The sequence below is a fragment of the Motacilla alba genome, chromosome 13 (genome assembly GCF_015832195.1).
Source record: "Motacilla alba alba isolate MOTALB_02 chromosome 13, Motacilla_alba_V1.0_pri, whole genome shotgun sequence".
Classification (NCBI taxonomy): domain Eukaryota; kingdom Metazoa; phylum Chordata; class Aves; order Passeriformes; family Motacillidae; genus Motacilla; species Motacilla alba.
In genome coordinates, this window is record NC_052028.1 from 12082087 (window position 1) to 12096764 (window position 14678).

At 51.9% G+C, this 14678-nt stretch overlaps 1 protein-coding gene across 1 annotated transcript; it reads right to left on the minus strand.

Annotated features, from left to right (window-relative positions):
• Positions 1-7522: 7522 nt before the first annotated feature.
• On the minus strand, positions 7523-12571 carry ATOX1 (antioxidant 1 copper chaperone). The gene is made up of 4 exons (XM_038150630.1): positions 12511-12571; positions 10919-10994; positions 9491-9647; positions 7523-7730 (listed from the first exon to the last, which is right to left on the minus strand). The coding sequence occupies exons 1-3, from the start codon at positions 12514-12516 to the stop codon at positions 9514-9516; spliced, it is 216 nt and encodes a 71-aa protein (XP_038006558.1). The 5' UTR covers positions 12517-12571; the 3' UTR covers positions 7523-7730; positions 9491-9513.
• Between the last annotated feature and the right edge of the window lie 2107 nt (positions 12572-14678).

Consider the following 14678-nt stretch of genomic DNA (forward strand, 5'->3'; position numbering starts at 1 on the left):
GCTGTGACTTTCCATCCTGTGCCTGGCCAGAGCAGGGTCCCTCCCTCAGGAGCTGCTGCTAAAATTAGCAGTGCTTCCCCAGCCATATGCCCTGCATATGTTATCAGCAGCTGTTTAAAGAGAGGGAGGGACCAAAATCACAGTTTAAAAAACCCTATCAGAATTGGAAAGTCCCCTTTAAGCTTCTATTTTATGGGAAAAGCAGAGAGAAGACATCCTTCCTGAAATGTGGGAGAGAACACTGGACTCTCTCCTGTGTGATGCTGCTGTGAGACTGCTAATGAACATTAATTGTATCAGGCATCTGCAAAGACTAACTGGAAAATTTCAGAGATGAGACAAGCACTGGTGATGTCACCCCCCAGTTCCTAAACTTCAGACATGCCCACAGGTACCCACTGCAATCTCTCTCCTGTGCCTGCCCATGTCACCCCAGGGAGCAAGATTGCCCAGGATTTACTATCAGGATTAATGGAGTGGATTTTTAATGCATGAACATTCAAAATATTCTGTTGTTAACTTAGGGGTAAAAGGTGGGAACTGGGAAATTATGGAAACAGCAGCTTTCTCAATGAGTGGAGTGGTGCAGGGAATTGTCCGGGCCCCTCTGGAGGTACTCAGCTGCAAAACAGGAGGGAGACCACACTGTGCTTTTGGATTATTGAAGGCCACCCAGCAGGATCCAGGCACCAAACTTGCTGTGGGGATGTTCCTCTGTTCCTTCCCTAATGCACACAGAGGCTGATGAAGCTGTGGACAGAGAGGGCATCTGGGCAGCTGCTGAGGGAGCTTGGCTCCTGCCTGTGCCCAAGGGTTCCTTTCCTGCTCCTCTCTCCCAGGCAACTCTGGAGAATCCCAGAACCATACAAGAGTTTGGATTGGAAGGGACCTTTAAAAATTATCCACTGAAACCCCAAGAACAGAGGTCCTCACTGCCTGAGATGTGCCCGGCCTGACATTGATGCCATCTCTCTCAAGGCTGGGACATTCGTGCTGGTTTTTCTCCAAGACATTAGAAATAGTGAGTGCTACCAAGGGAATCTGTGCTGCTTCTGGATGGAAAGTGAAAAGGTGAGCGAGAAGTGACACCTCTTTCTCTGACCCCTCCCCAAATCTCTCTGTGTTCAACCATTTCCAGTGGAATCAGAAAGTTCATCCCTCTCCCTGAGTTTTTGGGGGCTGTGGAAGAAATGAAGGGAGGAGTGAGATCTCATCTCTTGGCTCCTCTTTTTGCACCTACCAAGGGCCACATCTGGAGCGTGGTCCCAGCCTGGTCCAGCTGCTGGCCCCCACCCCAGAAGCGAGGTCTGCCCTGCAACCCAGGGAGGGCCCACCGCAGCTGGGACAGGGAACTTTCCCTCCTGCTCCCCACATGTTGTGAGGCTGAGACAGCTGGGGACAGGGGGACAATGCCAGCGTGGGGAGCTGTCAGTTTTATGCAGACACACAAACAAGTTTGCTGCTGTGGCAGGAATTGGCCGCTCCTCTGTTGGGGTTGCAAATCTGGAAATAACAGCTGGAGGTTTTCAGCATTATCCTGCTCCAGGGATGAATTTTAAAACCCTCTAGCATTGGGTTGGGTCTATTGTTTTCCATGGCAAAGAGCAGTTCATGCCCAGCTCCCTTTGCCTCACAGTGGCTCTTCAGCATCGATCCCGAGTGCAGCTCCTGCTGTTCACTGGATCTCCGGGTGGCCCACAGGGAAGGTTTGTTGGCCTGTTGCAAGACCTGGGGTGCAGCTGAGCCCATGCCATCCCACTGGCATGCTGAGACCCTGTTTGGAGAAATTGTGAGCAGTTCTCTGCCAGGGGGAAGGAAAGCAAGGGTATGGCAGGAGGGGGTTGGAGACACTTTGCTGAGTTGATTTCTGAACTTCTTCTGGACACACGAGAATTTGTATCTTCAGCTGTTCATAGCAGAGGTGACCAGCACCAGTGGCAAAGGATGATGATTCATACCTGGGGATACATATCTGTGTCTTCAGCACATGGACCCTTGGTGAGAAGCTCAGCACAGAGACTTTAGAGCCAGAGCTGGCCTCCTGCCTTCCAATGCTCTTGCTTTGACCATGCTTTGACACATTTTGACCTCAGGGCAAGGCAAGCTTGGAGGGCTGCTCCTGAAACTGGAAAGCTAAAAATCCCCCAGTAGTTGTAAAGCCAGCTGGGAGGACTCTGGATGTGCCACATCTCTGCTTTTTTGGCCTCTTCCTTGGCAAAGGACAGGCTGAATTAAGAAAGCAAACGGAGAGGAAACTGTGGAGAAATAAGAGCGGCTCTGTGAGCCGAGGACACTCTGGACTCAGTCCCGTCCCAGTTGCCCTGGAAATTGGATCGTTCCCACCAAGCTGCCTGCATTTCTGGCTGCTCCTGGGAGGGCACAAGCATGGAACACTGGACAGATGCAGGAGAAGGAAAAAAACACAGGGAAATAGAGATGCAAATGCTGGTGTCAGAGTTTTCTCCACCAAAGGGAGACCCTTTGTCCCATGTCTTTGTGGGGATAATAAAATAATAATACAATAATAATAATAATAATAATAATAATAATAATAATAATAATAATAATAATAATAATAACAACCAGCTGACAAAGGCAAGGGAAAAGCCAAAGGAACTTAGGCTCTATTTGTAGAGCAGCACAGCACAAGCCTGCACTGTGGCTTGTCCATAGACCCTGGGACAGCCCCAGGGACACCAGAGCTGCTCCCCAGGCACCCCCACCCTGGGCCCTGGAGACAGCCCCGTGTCCCAGGCAGACTGATGATGCAATTGATGGGATCACCCTGACAATAGCTGTGTGGGATAGGGCTTTTTGAAGCCGTGCACAACAGATTAAGCTCGAGGCCCCTGTTGTCATTGCCAGGCATTGTGCACCCTGCTGACATTGGTTTCTTTGGGCCAAGCTCTGCCCACAGCCCAGCAGAAGCATCGGAGGGGGGGAAATTGCACAACTGAGATGGAGCAGGAGGGTACTTGCACACAGTAGATTCCTGCTCCATTCAGGCATCTCCTTTCATTTACAAGGGGATGAGTTGTGTTTGTTGTTTTAACATTTTCTCAGCCATCTGTTGAAAATAGGTGAGCAGGTCGCAGATGGGCCGAGAGAGATGGTCTTGCCTTGGGAATTTCATGCCAGCTGGGAATTGTGGAAAAGTCTGAAATGCTGCAAGATGTATCCTCTGGCTGTGTCTTGCCCCAGTGACAGCAACCCACTAGTGTGGAGTGGTGAAGAGAAAATGTGAAGCCAGCTCTGCAGCACCCAGCAGTGCTTTGGGAGGTGCTCAGGAACAGACATCATGAGCAGAGGGACAATAGCAGGAAGGGCCAGGCTGAAGGCTCCCATCTATGCAGACCAGTTTCCCTCATCCCTTCAGGGGACTTGGACAGGCCCTTTTAGAGAAGAGAGGGCAGCTCTACTTCCCCCAGAGCAGCCAGGGTCCTCACATCGTGTCCTGTGCATCCCACAGCCCCTCTGAGGGAGCTGCTCACTTACCAGAGCTGGCTCCCACCCCTTCCCTGCCTCTGCCCCAATGTGCCACTGCCTGCAGCAGCTGTGGGGCTGTGAACCTCGGCTCTCCAGAGCCCAATAAATTAAACCTTAGTCCAAAAGGGGCTTAGGCTGTCCTTTGCAAACAGAGGCTGCACAAAAGCTGCCTTTCTCCCTCTCGTTTGACTTTGTTTTCTCTCCCTCCCCATCTGCTTTTAGCCAAATGGTTGAATAGCTTCAGTATATACTGTGGGAGCCCAAAGCCAAAGGCTGGAGCATGGGGAAGGATGCAGAACAGCAGTGCCCTGTGGCCACTGCCTTCCGGAGGGGCTGGGAACTATTTGCTACCCTTGCTCTGTAACCCAGCCTCCATCACCTTACTGAACCCTTGGAGAAAGCAGCTCCAAAAGAAAATATTTGTGCTCTGGCAAGCACACGTGTGCACATTTCCTGCTCTTGAAGTCCTTAATTAAGTCTGTTTTTTGTTTGTTTGATTTGTTGGGGTTTTTTTTTTCTATTTATGCTGCCACAGTCTTGGCGGGGGAGTCTGTCAGAACCCTGTGTGTTTTCCTGTTTTGGAGGGGGAGTCTGTTAGGTCCTCGTGTGTTTTGCTGCTTTGGAAGCTGCAATGTGGAAAGCTGCCTGTGATAATCACTCAGGGAATCGGCATGTATCAACAGGGGAGCTGGGAACCAGCCAGGCCTTTGATGTTGCTCTGTGTGTCAGTGCTGCATTGGGACAGTTCTGCGAATCACCCAGCACAGAGGGGCCTCAGCCCAGCTGAGGTAGGTTGGGTCTTTGCAGACCTTATTGAAAAGATTCAAGACCAGCACATTTAGCTCAGAGAGACCACCAAGTATCCAGCCAGTTTGGAGACCTTCTGAGGGACCACTTCAGGTGATGCTTTTGACTTTGAACACCCAGCCCAGGGCAACCTCCAGGTCCATGTGCACAGCTTTAGCTCAAAGAGCAGCTGCCCAGGGCAATGTTGCTGATGTTGACCCCAAAAGTGTGGGGGTATGATCCTGCCACCAGCCCATCACTCACAGTGCTCATCACCTCCCAGCTCTGCCACTGGGCTGGGAACACGCAGGCAAGAGAGGGTGGAAGCCTGGGCTGGGCTCTTGCTTACAGCAAACATTTAAAAGCACAGTAAGACGAGAAAATCCCCATCTTTTGGTAATGAATCCCCCATGGAACCATGTAACACGGGTCTTAACACCCAGACAGCCACGCCCGTGAAATTCCTGAGATTGTTGCAAACCGAACCCTTCTTTCCCACCCTGAAATTTCCCAGCAATTTACAACTCCAAGCCACCAGGAATCACCACTTGCAGGCACTGTGGGGGGATCTCCTGTCCTTTGCCTGCTTTCTGCAGCCCGTGGTGCTATTTTGGAAATTCTCTCATTTACTGGGTGGTTCGACTGCGTACAACTGCTCCTTTGGCTAAAATCATCCCCTGCCTGTCATCAGGTAATTAGAAAGTGCCCAAAAGCCAGTGGTGCTTAAGGCAGCCCTGTGATAACCACAGCTTTTCTTTTGTGGATAAAAGACTGGGCTTTGGAGGCTGTAGACTTTTCCACCTAAATTATATTTTTGTTTAAAATGCAGAGGAAGGTAACACTGGGTGAAAAATGACACCCAGAAGTACAGCAGCAACGCTGCAAACACACAGAGATGGGTGAGAAAAGCAAATGCTGTCTGCTGGAAACACTGTGGAGGGGGGTCAGGGGAAAAGATCATTTTGAGGCAGGGGAAACAAAAGAACTTTTAGAGCCAGCTCCTCAGGGTTTGCCCAGTTCTTACTGGCGCAGCAGCTAGAGGCAGTTTGTGGATTCTCACAGTTCAGCTGGAGCTGGGCTGAGACCCTTCTGAAGAAACCAGAAGTGAAGAAATTAAACAAAAAGAAAAAAAGAGACCAGCAGTGAAGTCTCCCTGCAGCTGGGACGACACATTCATGGATGGCAATGAACCATGGACCTGCCCAGCTGCTCATCCTGCTGACACGTCGCTCTTCCAGCAGGTCACTGGGATGTCCTGCACCGTCTGGGTGTCTGTGGTATAGGAAAGCTCCTTTTCCAAGTGCCACCCTTTCCTGTTTGCATTGCAAACTGAGCATTTCCTTGTCTGAAAACAGCCTCACAGTCTCAGTGTCTGGCATATTGTTTCCAGTGGAAAATAGTGTGGTGATGTTATCTGTGTGGGCTTGTCAGGGTCCCTCTCCATGAGATGCAGTCAAGTTCAGGCTAACATGATAAATGAAGATGTTGCAGTTGGGCAGTGGTGGAACAAGGAAACTCTGCTTAGGTAGTGACTCTCTCATTCTTTTAGTCTATGAAGTTGTTTTTTCTCCCAAAGCTTTGCCATAACCTCTCAGGCAGCCACCCTACAGGCCTGCAGCTCTGCTCAGACTCAACCATCCCAGCTGTATTCAGCCCAAATGCAGCCCACACGCCAGAGTGAGGACTGTCACAGAGTGTCAGTACTCAACAGGCCAGAGCTTAAAGCAGAATCTGCCCTCTGCCCACACTGAACAATGGAGGGGAGAGCTGGGAGATCGCAGCCCTGCAGATGGGTGCTGGAGCTTCAGGTATCTGCATGAACCTCCTGGCTGGCTGTGGTTAGAAACCTTTCCTTGTCTGCCTCAGAGATAACAGGCTTTACCCGGAGCAGAGCAGCCAGGGCAGCATAAGCAGCACCCCAGGCACCAAGGACGAGCAGCCTGGTTTCAGCAAGATGGAGTGGGAGCTGTCCTGTGTGGGCACCACACTGCCCCTGCCCCCTGACAGCCTGGCAGACAGCAAGTGCCACCAGGACTGCTGGCTCCAAGGCCACTGTGCCATCCAGCTCCTCGCCAGGCTGCCAGCACACATCCTCCCCCAGCCACCAGAGCTGAGCCACTGCCTCTGGCTGGGCACTGGCCAAGCCTGGGAGGAAGATGAAAGCAATAAATAATAACTGAGATTGGCAAACACCAGCTCAGGGCAGCAAGGGCAGTCTAGGGAAAGGGATTCACTCACTCCCCAGGAGCCTGGAGGGGTCACACAGGGCCTCTGAGTGCACGGACACGAAGCAAAAATAGGTCCTGGTTCTGGGTCCTGGCTCTGGAAACCTCCCGCCAAACTGGGAGACTTTAAGGCAAGAAAATAAAGCAATGATGTTACACTTGCAGCCTTTAGCTTCCCTTAATTTAAACAGTAATAAAAAGTGTCTGCAACACATTCCTTGAAGTGCTTCTCCAGCCCCCTGCAAGTCCATCTACAGCAATTAATCATGCTTGGATCAAAGGTAAAGAAGAACTTTGAAGCAGTAAACTACTCTGAAAAAGAATAAATTGAAATTGTGTCAAAGTTAATCTAAATTAGTTGCAAAAAATCTTTGAAATATAGAGTAAGCTTTTCCCCCAAACTTAAGTTGCTTTTCCTCTCTGTAGAACAAGCCCCATGTGACTGGTAGGTGTGGGAGACATCCCCCATGTGAAACCAGACAGCAGACTGGGACACACACATGCAATCCCTCCACTGGGCGGAAAACCGGAATTAAATGAAAGCAGCAGTACAGTCCAGAAGGCTGGTCACTGGGCCAGGAAATAAGAGACCTTGGATATGCCCACACCCTTCTCCTTCCTCCATCCCTTCTGTGTTTCTCATCAGCTCAGGCATTCTCTTTGCACACTTGTGCCTCAAGGCCACATCGAGCTCAAAAGACACTTGGTTATCCTTGACTTACAGGGGCTGCTCAAGTCCCTTCTTCCCAGCACTTGCATACCAAATGGAAAGTTTGTTTGTTTGTTTTGTGATGGAAAAACAACTTGCAGGATGCAGATTCCCTGAACCTAAGTGACATTCAAGCACAGTTCTCCTGAGATGTGTCCCTCAAGCAGAGGTTTGAGTCAGCTTCTAAGGATAGGTTCAATTTCCTGGGAGACCTGTCTTGCATGGAGAGGGGAGTTTTCCATCCCTAAAAGCTGCCTCTTTCACAGAAAACCACTCAAAGCAGTACAAAGACACACAGGACACACAGACACGCAACGAAAGTTAAAAGCAGTGCCTTGATTTACTGTGGGACTAGAAACACCACACAACCTCCCCCAGACCTCTCACTTCTGGAGCCCAAGGCTCAGCTGTCTCCTCCTGCCAGCCCTCTGCTTTCCAACATCTGGCAAAGGTCGAATGACACAGCAAGCTGGGACACATGCAGACAGTTAAGCCATCTTTTTGCTGAAGTCATGATTGAGTTCCTGCAAAACAAATACATAAATAAAGAAAGAAAAAAATTAAGTGGAAAGAACAGCAAGGCCCAGAGCAGATAATGTTATACAGAGATGCCCTCTGCCGGTCAAGCAGGAAGAGGGCCAAAGGAAATGTATCCAGCAGAGCCAAGGATTTGCAACTTCCCTCCCTCCTTTTACAGATGGGCCCCTAAAAACATTCCCTATGTGGTGTGCACAATTTAAATTTAGTGGATTTTCAGCCTGACTGCTGAAGTGATCTTGCAAGGGCAGTCCAGCCCCCTACTCTCCTTTGTTTTGGGTCTGAAGATCCTTGGACAAGTCAAAGAGCTTCAGTTAAAATGCAGCAGGAAAACAAAGGCATCCAGAGAAATGTCCTGCCACGCTGGCCAGCTGAACTGGCTGAACTGACTCACCAGCTGCCTTGATGTCATATAAGGAAAGAAATGGGAAAACTGGGCCAGGAAAAGAGACACATCCCCCTTATTTGAGACTGACTTTGCTGTAATAGTTAAATTCTGCAGACACATAGTCCACAAGTCCCTGCAAGCTGTAACAGCCCTTGCAGTCAATACCAGGAAACTGAAATACACTGAAAACTATTTAAGGCACTGATCAATTCAGATCAGCCTCCCTCTGTTGAAGTGGGGTTGTTATTTGATTACAGTTATGGTTTTAAACAATTTCTAAGAAGCACAGAGAGCTTGCTCAAATGATACAAAACTGCAGATTTTAAATCTGTTGTCAGCCTATTAAGCAATGCAGATCTATTGCACACACATCACTATCAGCTCAGCTCTTTCTTGTATCAATTTAATTCCTGCTGGTATAAATCCCTGATTTAATTTACTGACTGGGAATTAAATCAGCATGAACTGGTTTCAGTGCATCTGTGCTGGGTATTTGTGATGATCCAGCTAGACCATTAAAAAAAATGTCACTGCATCAAAAAGCTGCACTGACAGAAACAAATTCTTAGCCATTTAATAATTTTGCACACTAAAGAATGATACATGCAGTGAGTGGGCAGCCCTCTCCCACTTTATTCTTTTCACTGAAATTGAACCTTGTCTGCTAATATATTTTACAGTCAGCAGAGTTTTGTACATGTCTTCATAATGCTGGAATTCTGGGAAAATTGACAGGCTGCAACCATCAGGTTGTGACTGGAGTAGACAGTTGGCCAGGGAATGTGTGTACTGGGAGCTGTTCTGAAACCAAACATTTTACATCCAGAAGAGTACCAGGGAGCTGCTGTTTTTCCATCCTTAAGTGTAGTGGAGGATTAAAAGCCTTGTCAGGAAAATCAGCTGTTGGAGGTCCTTGTGCTAAGAGCCAGCCCACGGCATCTCACACCCAAAGGGCTCTTTGTGTCCCATCACCCTCCCTGCTGTTGCTGAGGTGCACCACTCTCTCTGGCCAGCTGTTAAGTGTGTTTGGGATTTGTTTTCATGCACAATATGCTCTGGCAAACTCTAGGTTCATCTGGGAATGGCACAGAGACTGTGTTCTACCTCTCCACTACGGCCAAGGCTGGCATCACACAGGCTGTGCAGAATAGCTAAGGGGTCCCTGTGTGTGCTCCAGCTGCTTCTCTGACATGAGAGGTTTGCTGAAGCTGGACCTGCAGGTCTTTTTAAATTTGTGCTTTCCAGGAAGACTTTTTTTTTTTTTTTTTTTTTTTTTTTTTTTTTTTTTTTTTTTTTTACTGGGAGAGCTGGAAAAAGCTCAGATGCCTCTCTTCCACACTGGGTACAGCTGGTATATACCTAGCTCCTCACACCAGGCAAGGCTACTGTGCAGACTTCTCCCCAAGGTAGGAAGCATTCTTTCCAGTCTTCTTGAGGGTTTCCAACAGGGTGTCAACGTTGTGCTCTGAGTCAATGTACACCTTCTTGTTAGGCAGGTCAATATCAAAGTTGACACCTATGAGGAAAAACATTTTGCAGAGTTAGAAGCAGCCAAATGGTGTAAGCACAGGGGAAGCTCACCTTCACACATCTGTGCTCCCCAGGGCATCAGTCAAATGGACATTTATCTCCTGCCAGCACACTGATACAACCACCAGCCAGCAAAATCAATCTGCTGTCCTGCCAGCAGTGGTATGAGGAAGTTAAATCTGCTTTAGCTCCACATCAGGCACCACAGTCTCTCAACTGCTTTAATCTGCTCACCCCACCTTGGATCAACACAATCACTCATGCAGGAACCAGGGTAAGCTGAGTTCAAACCAGCCACTAAAAATTCCATCCAGCTCAGTCTGTGCTCTGGTTTAGAGTGAACAGGGTTAGGAAAGGCTCAGGACAAGATGCCTAAACTGGTAGTACCACCTAACAGCTGGAAGTAAAAGAAGGGAAAAGATATTTTACCATGTGGATTTTCCAGTGCCTAATAAAGGTGAGCCACTGTCATCCCAGTGAGAGGAACTGGACATGCAGTCTCTATCCAGTTATATATTTTCACAAAACCTGTAGGTATATATCAGCTTTGAGAGCTATGCCTCATCATCACATGAGGCTGACACTGGCCAGCCTGTTGAGGAGTGATGGAGGTGTGCTGATAACCACACACAAAATGGAATTGTCACAGCCTGGTAATGGGGTCTGGAAGAAGTTGCAAGGCCTTTGCCTAGGTGGCTGGAAGCTGTTCTCCCTCAGAGGGGAGCAGGTCTTCACAACTGGTGAGTGCAGGCCAGATCCTTCTCTCTTGGAAATGCTAGCAAACAGAAGACATGGGTTATAATTTTTTATAATTTCCAGATGGTATTAAAAATAGGCTACACAGACAACCACCAAAGGCTCTGCTCAGCAGCTCTTCCCTGTGACTGCTGATGACACATCTGGGGAAGCACCACAGACAGCCCAGGCCTCCTTGGAAACAAGGCCAGGCAGGACATTCACCTCCCTTCCCTCTGGCACTCTGAGCAGGGGTCTGCCAGTGTCCTTCCCAGAGGGCTCAGGGTGAGGCCCTGGTGACTCAGAGCCACCTGCAGCCATGGCAGCTCCTTCCTCCCTTGACACTTCTCCAAGGGTCACGGACCTGCAAACAACCAGTGACTTGTTACCAGCTAAGGAGCAGCCTCAGAGCAGAGCAAGGACAAGTCTCCAACTTTCAGCTTTCACCCACAGTGTTATCCTTGAGGATGGAGGACCCCAGGGCACTGCCCCAGAGCTGTCCCACAGCCAGCACTGACTCACCTCCCAGCCTGTGCAGGACACGGGTGACTGCATTGGAACAGCCCTCACAGGTCATGTCCACAAAGAACTCGTGTTTCTGGAAAGAAAAGAGGCAGTCCAGGGGTCAGGGAGAGCCCAGCTGGAAATGCACCATGAGCACTCTGCACCTGCCTTTTTCCTTGGGGAGGTCCAAAACCTCCCAAGTGAAAAGGTCCATACACACACCACTAAGGGATCCTCAGCAAAACTGAGAACTCTTGGTACTCCTCCCCACGGTTCCTTGTGCTGTCCCCCACAGCAAAATCCTGAGGGGCCTTTGGAGATCGTGTGGCTATTGAGTCAGCACAAATGGCCATCTCCATGCCTCTGCTGGACTTACTCAGCCTGTCCAGGGGACCCAAGGAGAAGCAAATCTCGCTGTCCTGGCTTAAGTCTGCGAGGTTTTCAGTGCTTCCCCATCCTATTTTTCTTGCGTCTACAAGGCTTCTGGTCCCCAACATAATAAAAATAAAAGCAAAACAGAAATTTAAGGACCATTAGTGCTGTTTTTTTCATCCCTCCACTCCTCTGGGGCCCCAGCGATATCTTCACTACTTGTGAGCAACACTGGGTCAACAAAACACTGTTTGCCTGTAACTAACCACTGCCTTCAACCTTTGGCACCAGATGGGTCCTAATTTCCTTCTCTTGCTTGTGCTTTTTACTTTCATTTAAAAAGAAAAGTAAAACTATTGTGCATTTCTTACCTGCAACCCATATTTCCTTCTATTCAGAACCACCCTGAGCCCCCTGCCAACTGTGAAGCTAAAACCCTCTTGGGATCTTTCACCCAGGAAGGAGCCTGAGGTGGAGTTTCCCATTAGGGTTTTTTTTTCAGTGTAATTGCCATTTTCTTCAGATTAATTTCCCAAAGGCCCTGGGTGCTTCGGGGAAGTGTGCAGGCAGGGGGAAGGAGAGTCCGTCCCATCAATGCTGCCCTTCTGTACCCGAGCCTTGGCGGTTGGGGGTGGCCTGGGGTTTGGGGGAGTTTGGGACTGGGGGAGCCTTTGGGAGGCTGGGGGACCTTGGGGGGCTGGGGGAGCTGCAGGATGTGGGGGAACCTTGGGGGGCTGGGGGAGCCTTAGAGTTTTGAGGAGCTGCAGGATCTGGGGAAGCTTTGGAGGGCTGGGGGAGCCTTAGAGTTTGGGGGAGCTCCAGGATGTGGGGGACCTTGGGGGTTTAGGGGCGTTCGGGACTGGGGGAGCCTTGGAGTTTGGGGGAGCTGCAGGATCTGAGGAAGCTCTGGAGGGCTGGGGGAGCCCTGGGGAACTAGGGGAGCATCGAGGACAGGGGGAACTCTGAGGGCTGGGGGAGCCTCGAGGACTGGGAGAGTCGGGGGGTTTGGGGGAGCCCCAGAGCCTGGAGGAGCCCTGGGGGTCTGGGAGAGCCTCGGGGACTGCAGGAGCCTCGGGGAATGGGAGAGCCCTGGGGGCTGAAGGAGCCCCGGAAGTTCAGGGAACCTCGGGGACTGCGAGGGTCGGGGGAGCCCCGGGCCGCTCCCGGGCAGCGCCCTCCCTGCCCCGCCGCCCCGCCACGTCCCCGGCCCCGCAGAGGCCCCGGGGCCCCGCACCCACCGGCATGGCGGAGCCGCGCTCCGGCTCCCGGCTCCCGGCTCCCCGATCGCGGCTGCGGGCGCGGCGCGGAGGAAGGGGCGGGCCGTGCCTCGGGAGGCCTCGGGAGGCGGGGATGCCGCGGAGGGCGAAAGGAGAAGCGGTGGGGAGCGGGTGGATGGTGGCCGGTCCGTGTGGAGCTCCCAATGGGGTGCTCTGCTCGCCTCCAGGCTAGGGATCGGCACGGACGAATGGCTGCGGGAGGGCGGTGGGGAGAGCCGTGAGGATGGGGCCGGGCTGCTAAAGAAAGCTCGTTTGTCTCCGTCCTTTGAGGTTTTGAGATTTATGGGCTTGAGAGAGCTCCGGTAGATTGGATATTGAGGGCGGGAGGTTTGGAGGGAGTCATAATGCAGAGCAAGTTGATAAGAAGGGTCCTGGTCCCTGAAGATATGTCTGTGTCTGCTTTTTTTTTTTTTTAATTATTTTTTCCCCTCCCCTGGCCGTATGGTCCTTTGAAGGAAAAATGAACCCCTTTCTAAAAAACTTGAGTCAAGGTGGAGGACCCGGGCGCAGCTCAGGTGCTTTCACAGGGAAGCTGGAGAGGGGACAGAGCATCACACCAGGGCTGAGGAGAGCTGGCCGAGCTGTGGCGTGTGTGACACTTCCCGACCACGTGCTGGCTTCCAGCATCCTCCCCTTGAGAAACCCAGCCTGCAGCAGGCAATGTAACCAGCGTGTTCCTTGTTTTCTGCCTCGCCAGCTGGGGGCTAGGGCTTTTCTTTTGAGGTGCACGGGATGCTGCTGCTGTACCGATGGTTTTATAAAAGGGGAATTCCCTGCCCCACTATTGCTCTGCAGAGAGATGCCCAAGATGCCCCTGGCAGAGCTTATTCCGGGCGGGCTGTTGTGCTGGGTCACCGGGCTCACATTAAACTTTGTAAAAGTCTGCAGTGCTGATTTATGAACTGGCAGATTGCAGCGTGGCTTAGGCTAAAAATAGCCAGGAGGTATTGGGGAGGATTTTAATGCCGAGGGTGGCCCCATGCCAATCCCGTCTGTATCCCTCGCTGCGAGACATGGCAGGGAGCGGTTTAGGCAGCGCTCAGGGATGTGGCGGTGGGCAGGAAGTCATTTTTATAGGGTGAAATCTATCTCTCAGTCCTTCCTGTCACAGATATGTGTGGGATGGGATGTGACACAAACAAATGGAAAGCTATGGCTGCCTGGAAGCTGCTTAGCTCTGCCTGCTCCCATTCTCTCCTGCTCGCCGGGGTCCCTGGACCAGCACCTGCTGGTGAGCAAAAGGATCTGAGAGCTTCCAGGCCTTTCTCCTCCTTTGTAGGTGCGTTAGAAAGCGCTCCTGCTTGCATTGGCTTTCCTCTGGGGCAGACAATGCTGAGCCTGCTTTGCTCAGAAGCTGTGAGGGAAAAGCAGCAGCTGGATGAGCCTCCCGGGATGGGCAGGGGTCACTGACCACCGGTGACCACCAGTGACCACCACCTTCAGCTTGGCGTGAGCGGCCGGGCTGGGTGTGAGGGATGTGCCTTGGGGTGAGCAGCTCCTTCTGCCCACACGCACTGGGGGTTTCTCTCAGATGCGTGGGACAGCTGAGCCTCAAGAGGCCTGTGGAAACATAGCCACAGCGGTCGGCCGCTGCCTGTTCACTGCCGGGAGTGCGCAGCGCTCGGCCGCGGGGGCAGGGCCCTCAGTGCCCCCTCAGTCCCCTCATGGCGCCCGCCGCCATGTTAGCGCCTCCCTCCCTCCAGCAGGGCGCGCTGCGGAGCGCGGGACGCCGCCCCGCGTGGCGGCCGCCTGCCCCTTTAAGAGCCGCGGCGGGGAACTGTCCGTCAGCGCCCACCGCGCCCTCCCATTGGCCGCCGCGCCCCGCGGGGCCCGCCCCGTCTATAACGGGGTTTACCAGCACCTTCTCAAGGGCGCTGCAGTGCGGCTCAACCACACTGCGGCGTCCGGCGCGCGCCGCCTTGCGCGCCTGCTGGCGCGGGGAGCGTCGTCCCATTGGCCAAAGCGCAAATCTATCAGCAGTCGCCCGTCGCCCATTGGTTCGTTCATCTGTCAGTCACTCTCACCGCCCCGCGGAGCGCTGCCGCATGGTTGGCTGGCTGAGCTGCCCCTCAGCTCTCTGCCCGCCTCCTCACCGCTGTGAGCCAACCGGCATCCGAATGAGGGCGTTC

What these genes read in the sequence shown, in the direction of transcription:
- ATOX1 (XM_038150630.1), bottom strand. An exon ending in TGTCCTGCACAGGCTGGGAG is followed by an intron (nt 9,648 to 10,918) that starts GTGAGTCAGTGC and finishes TTTTCCTCATAG; the next exon opens with GTGTCAACTTTGATATTGAC.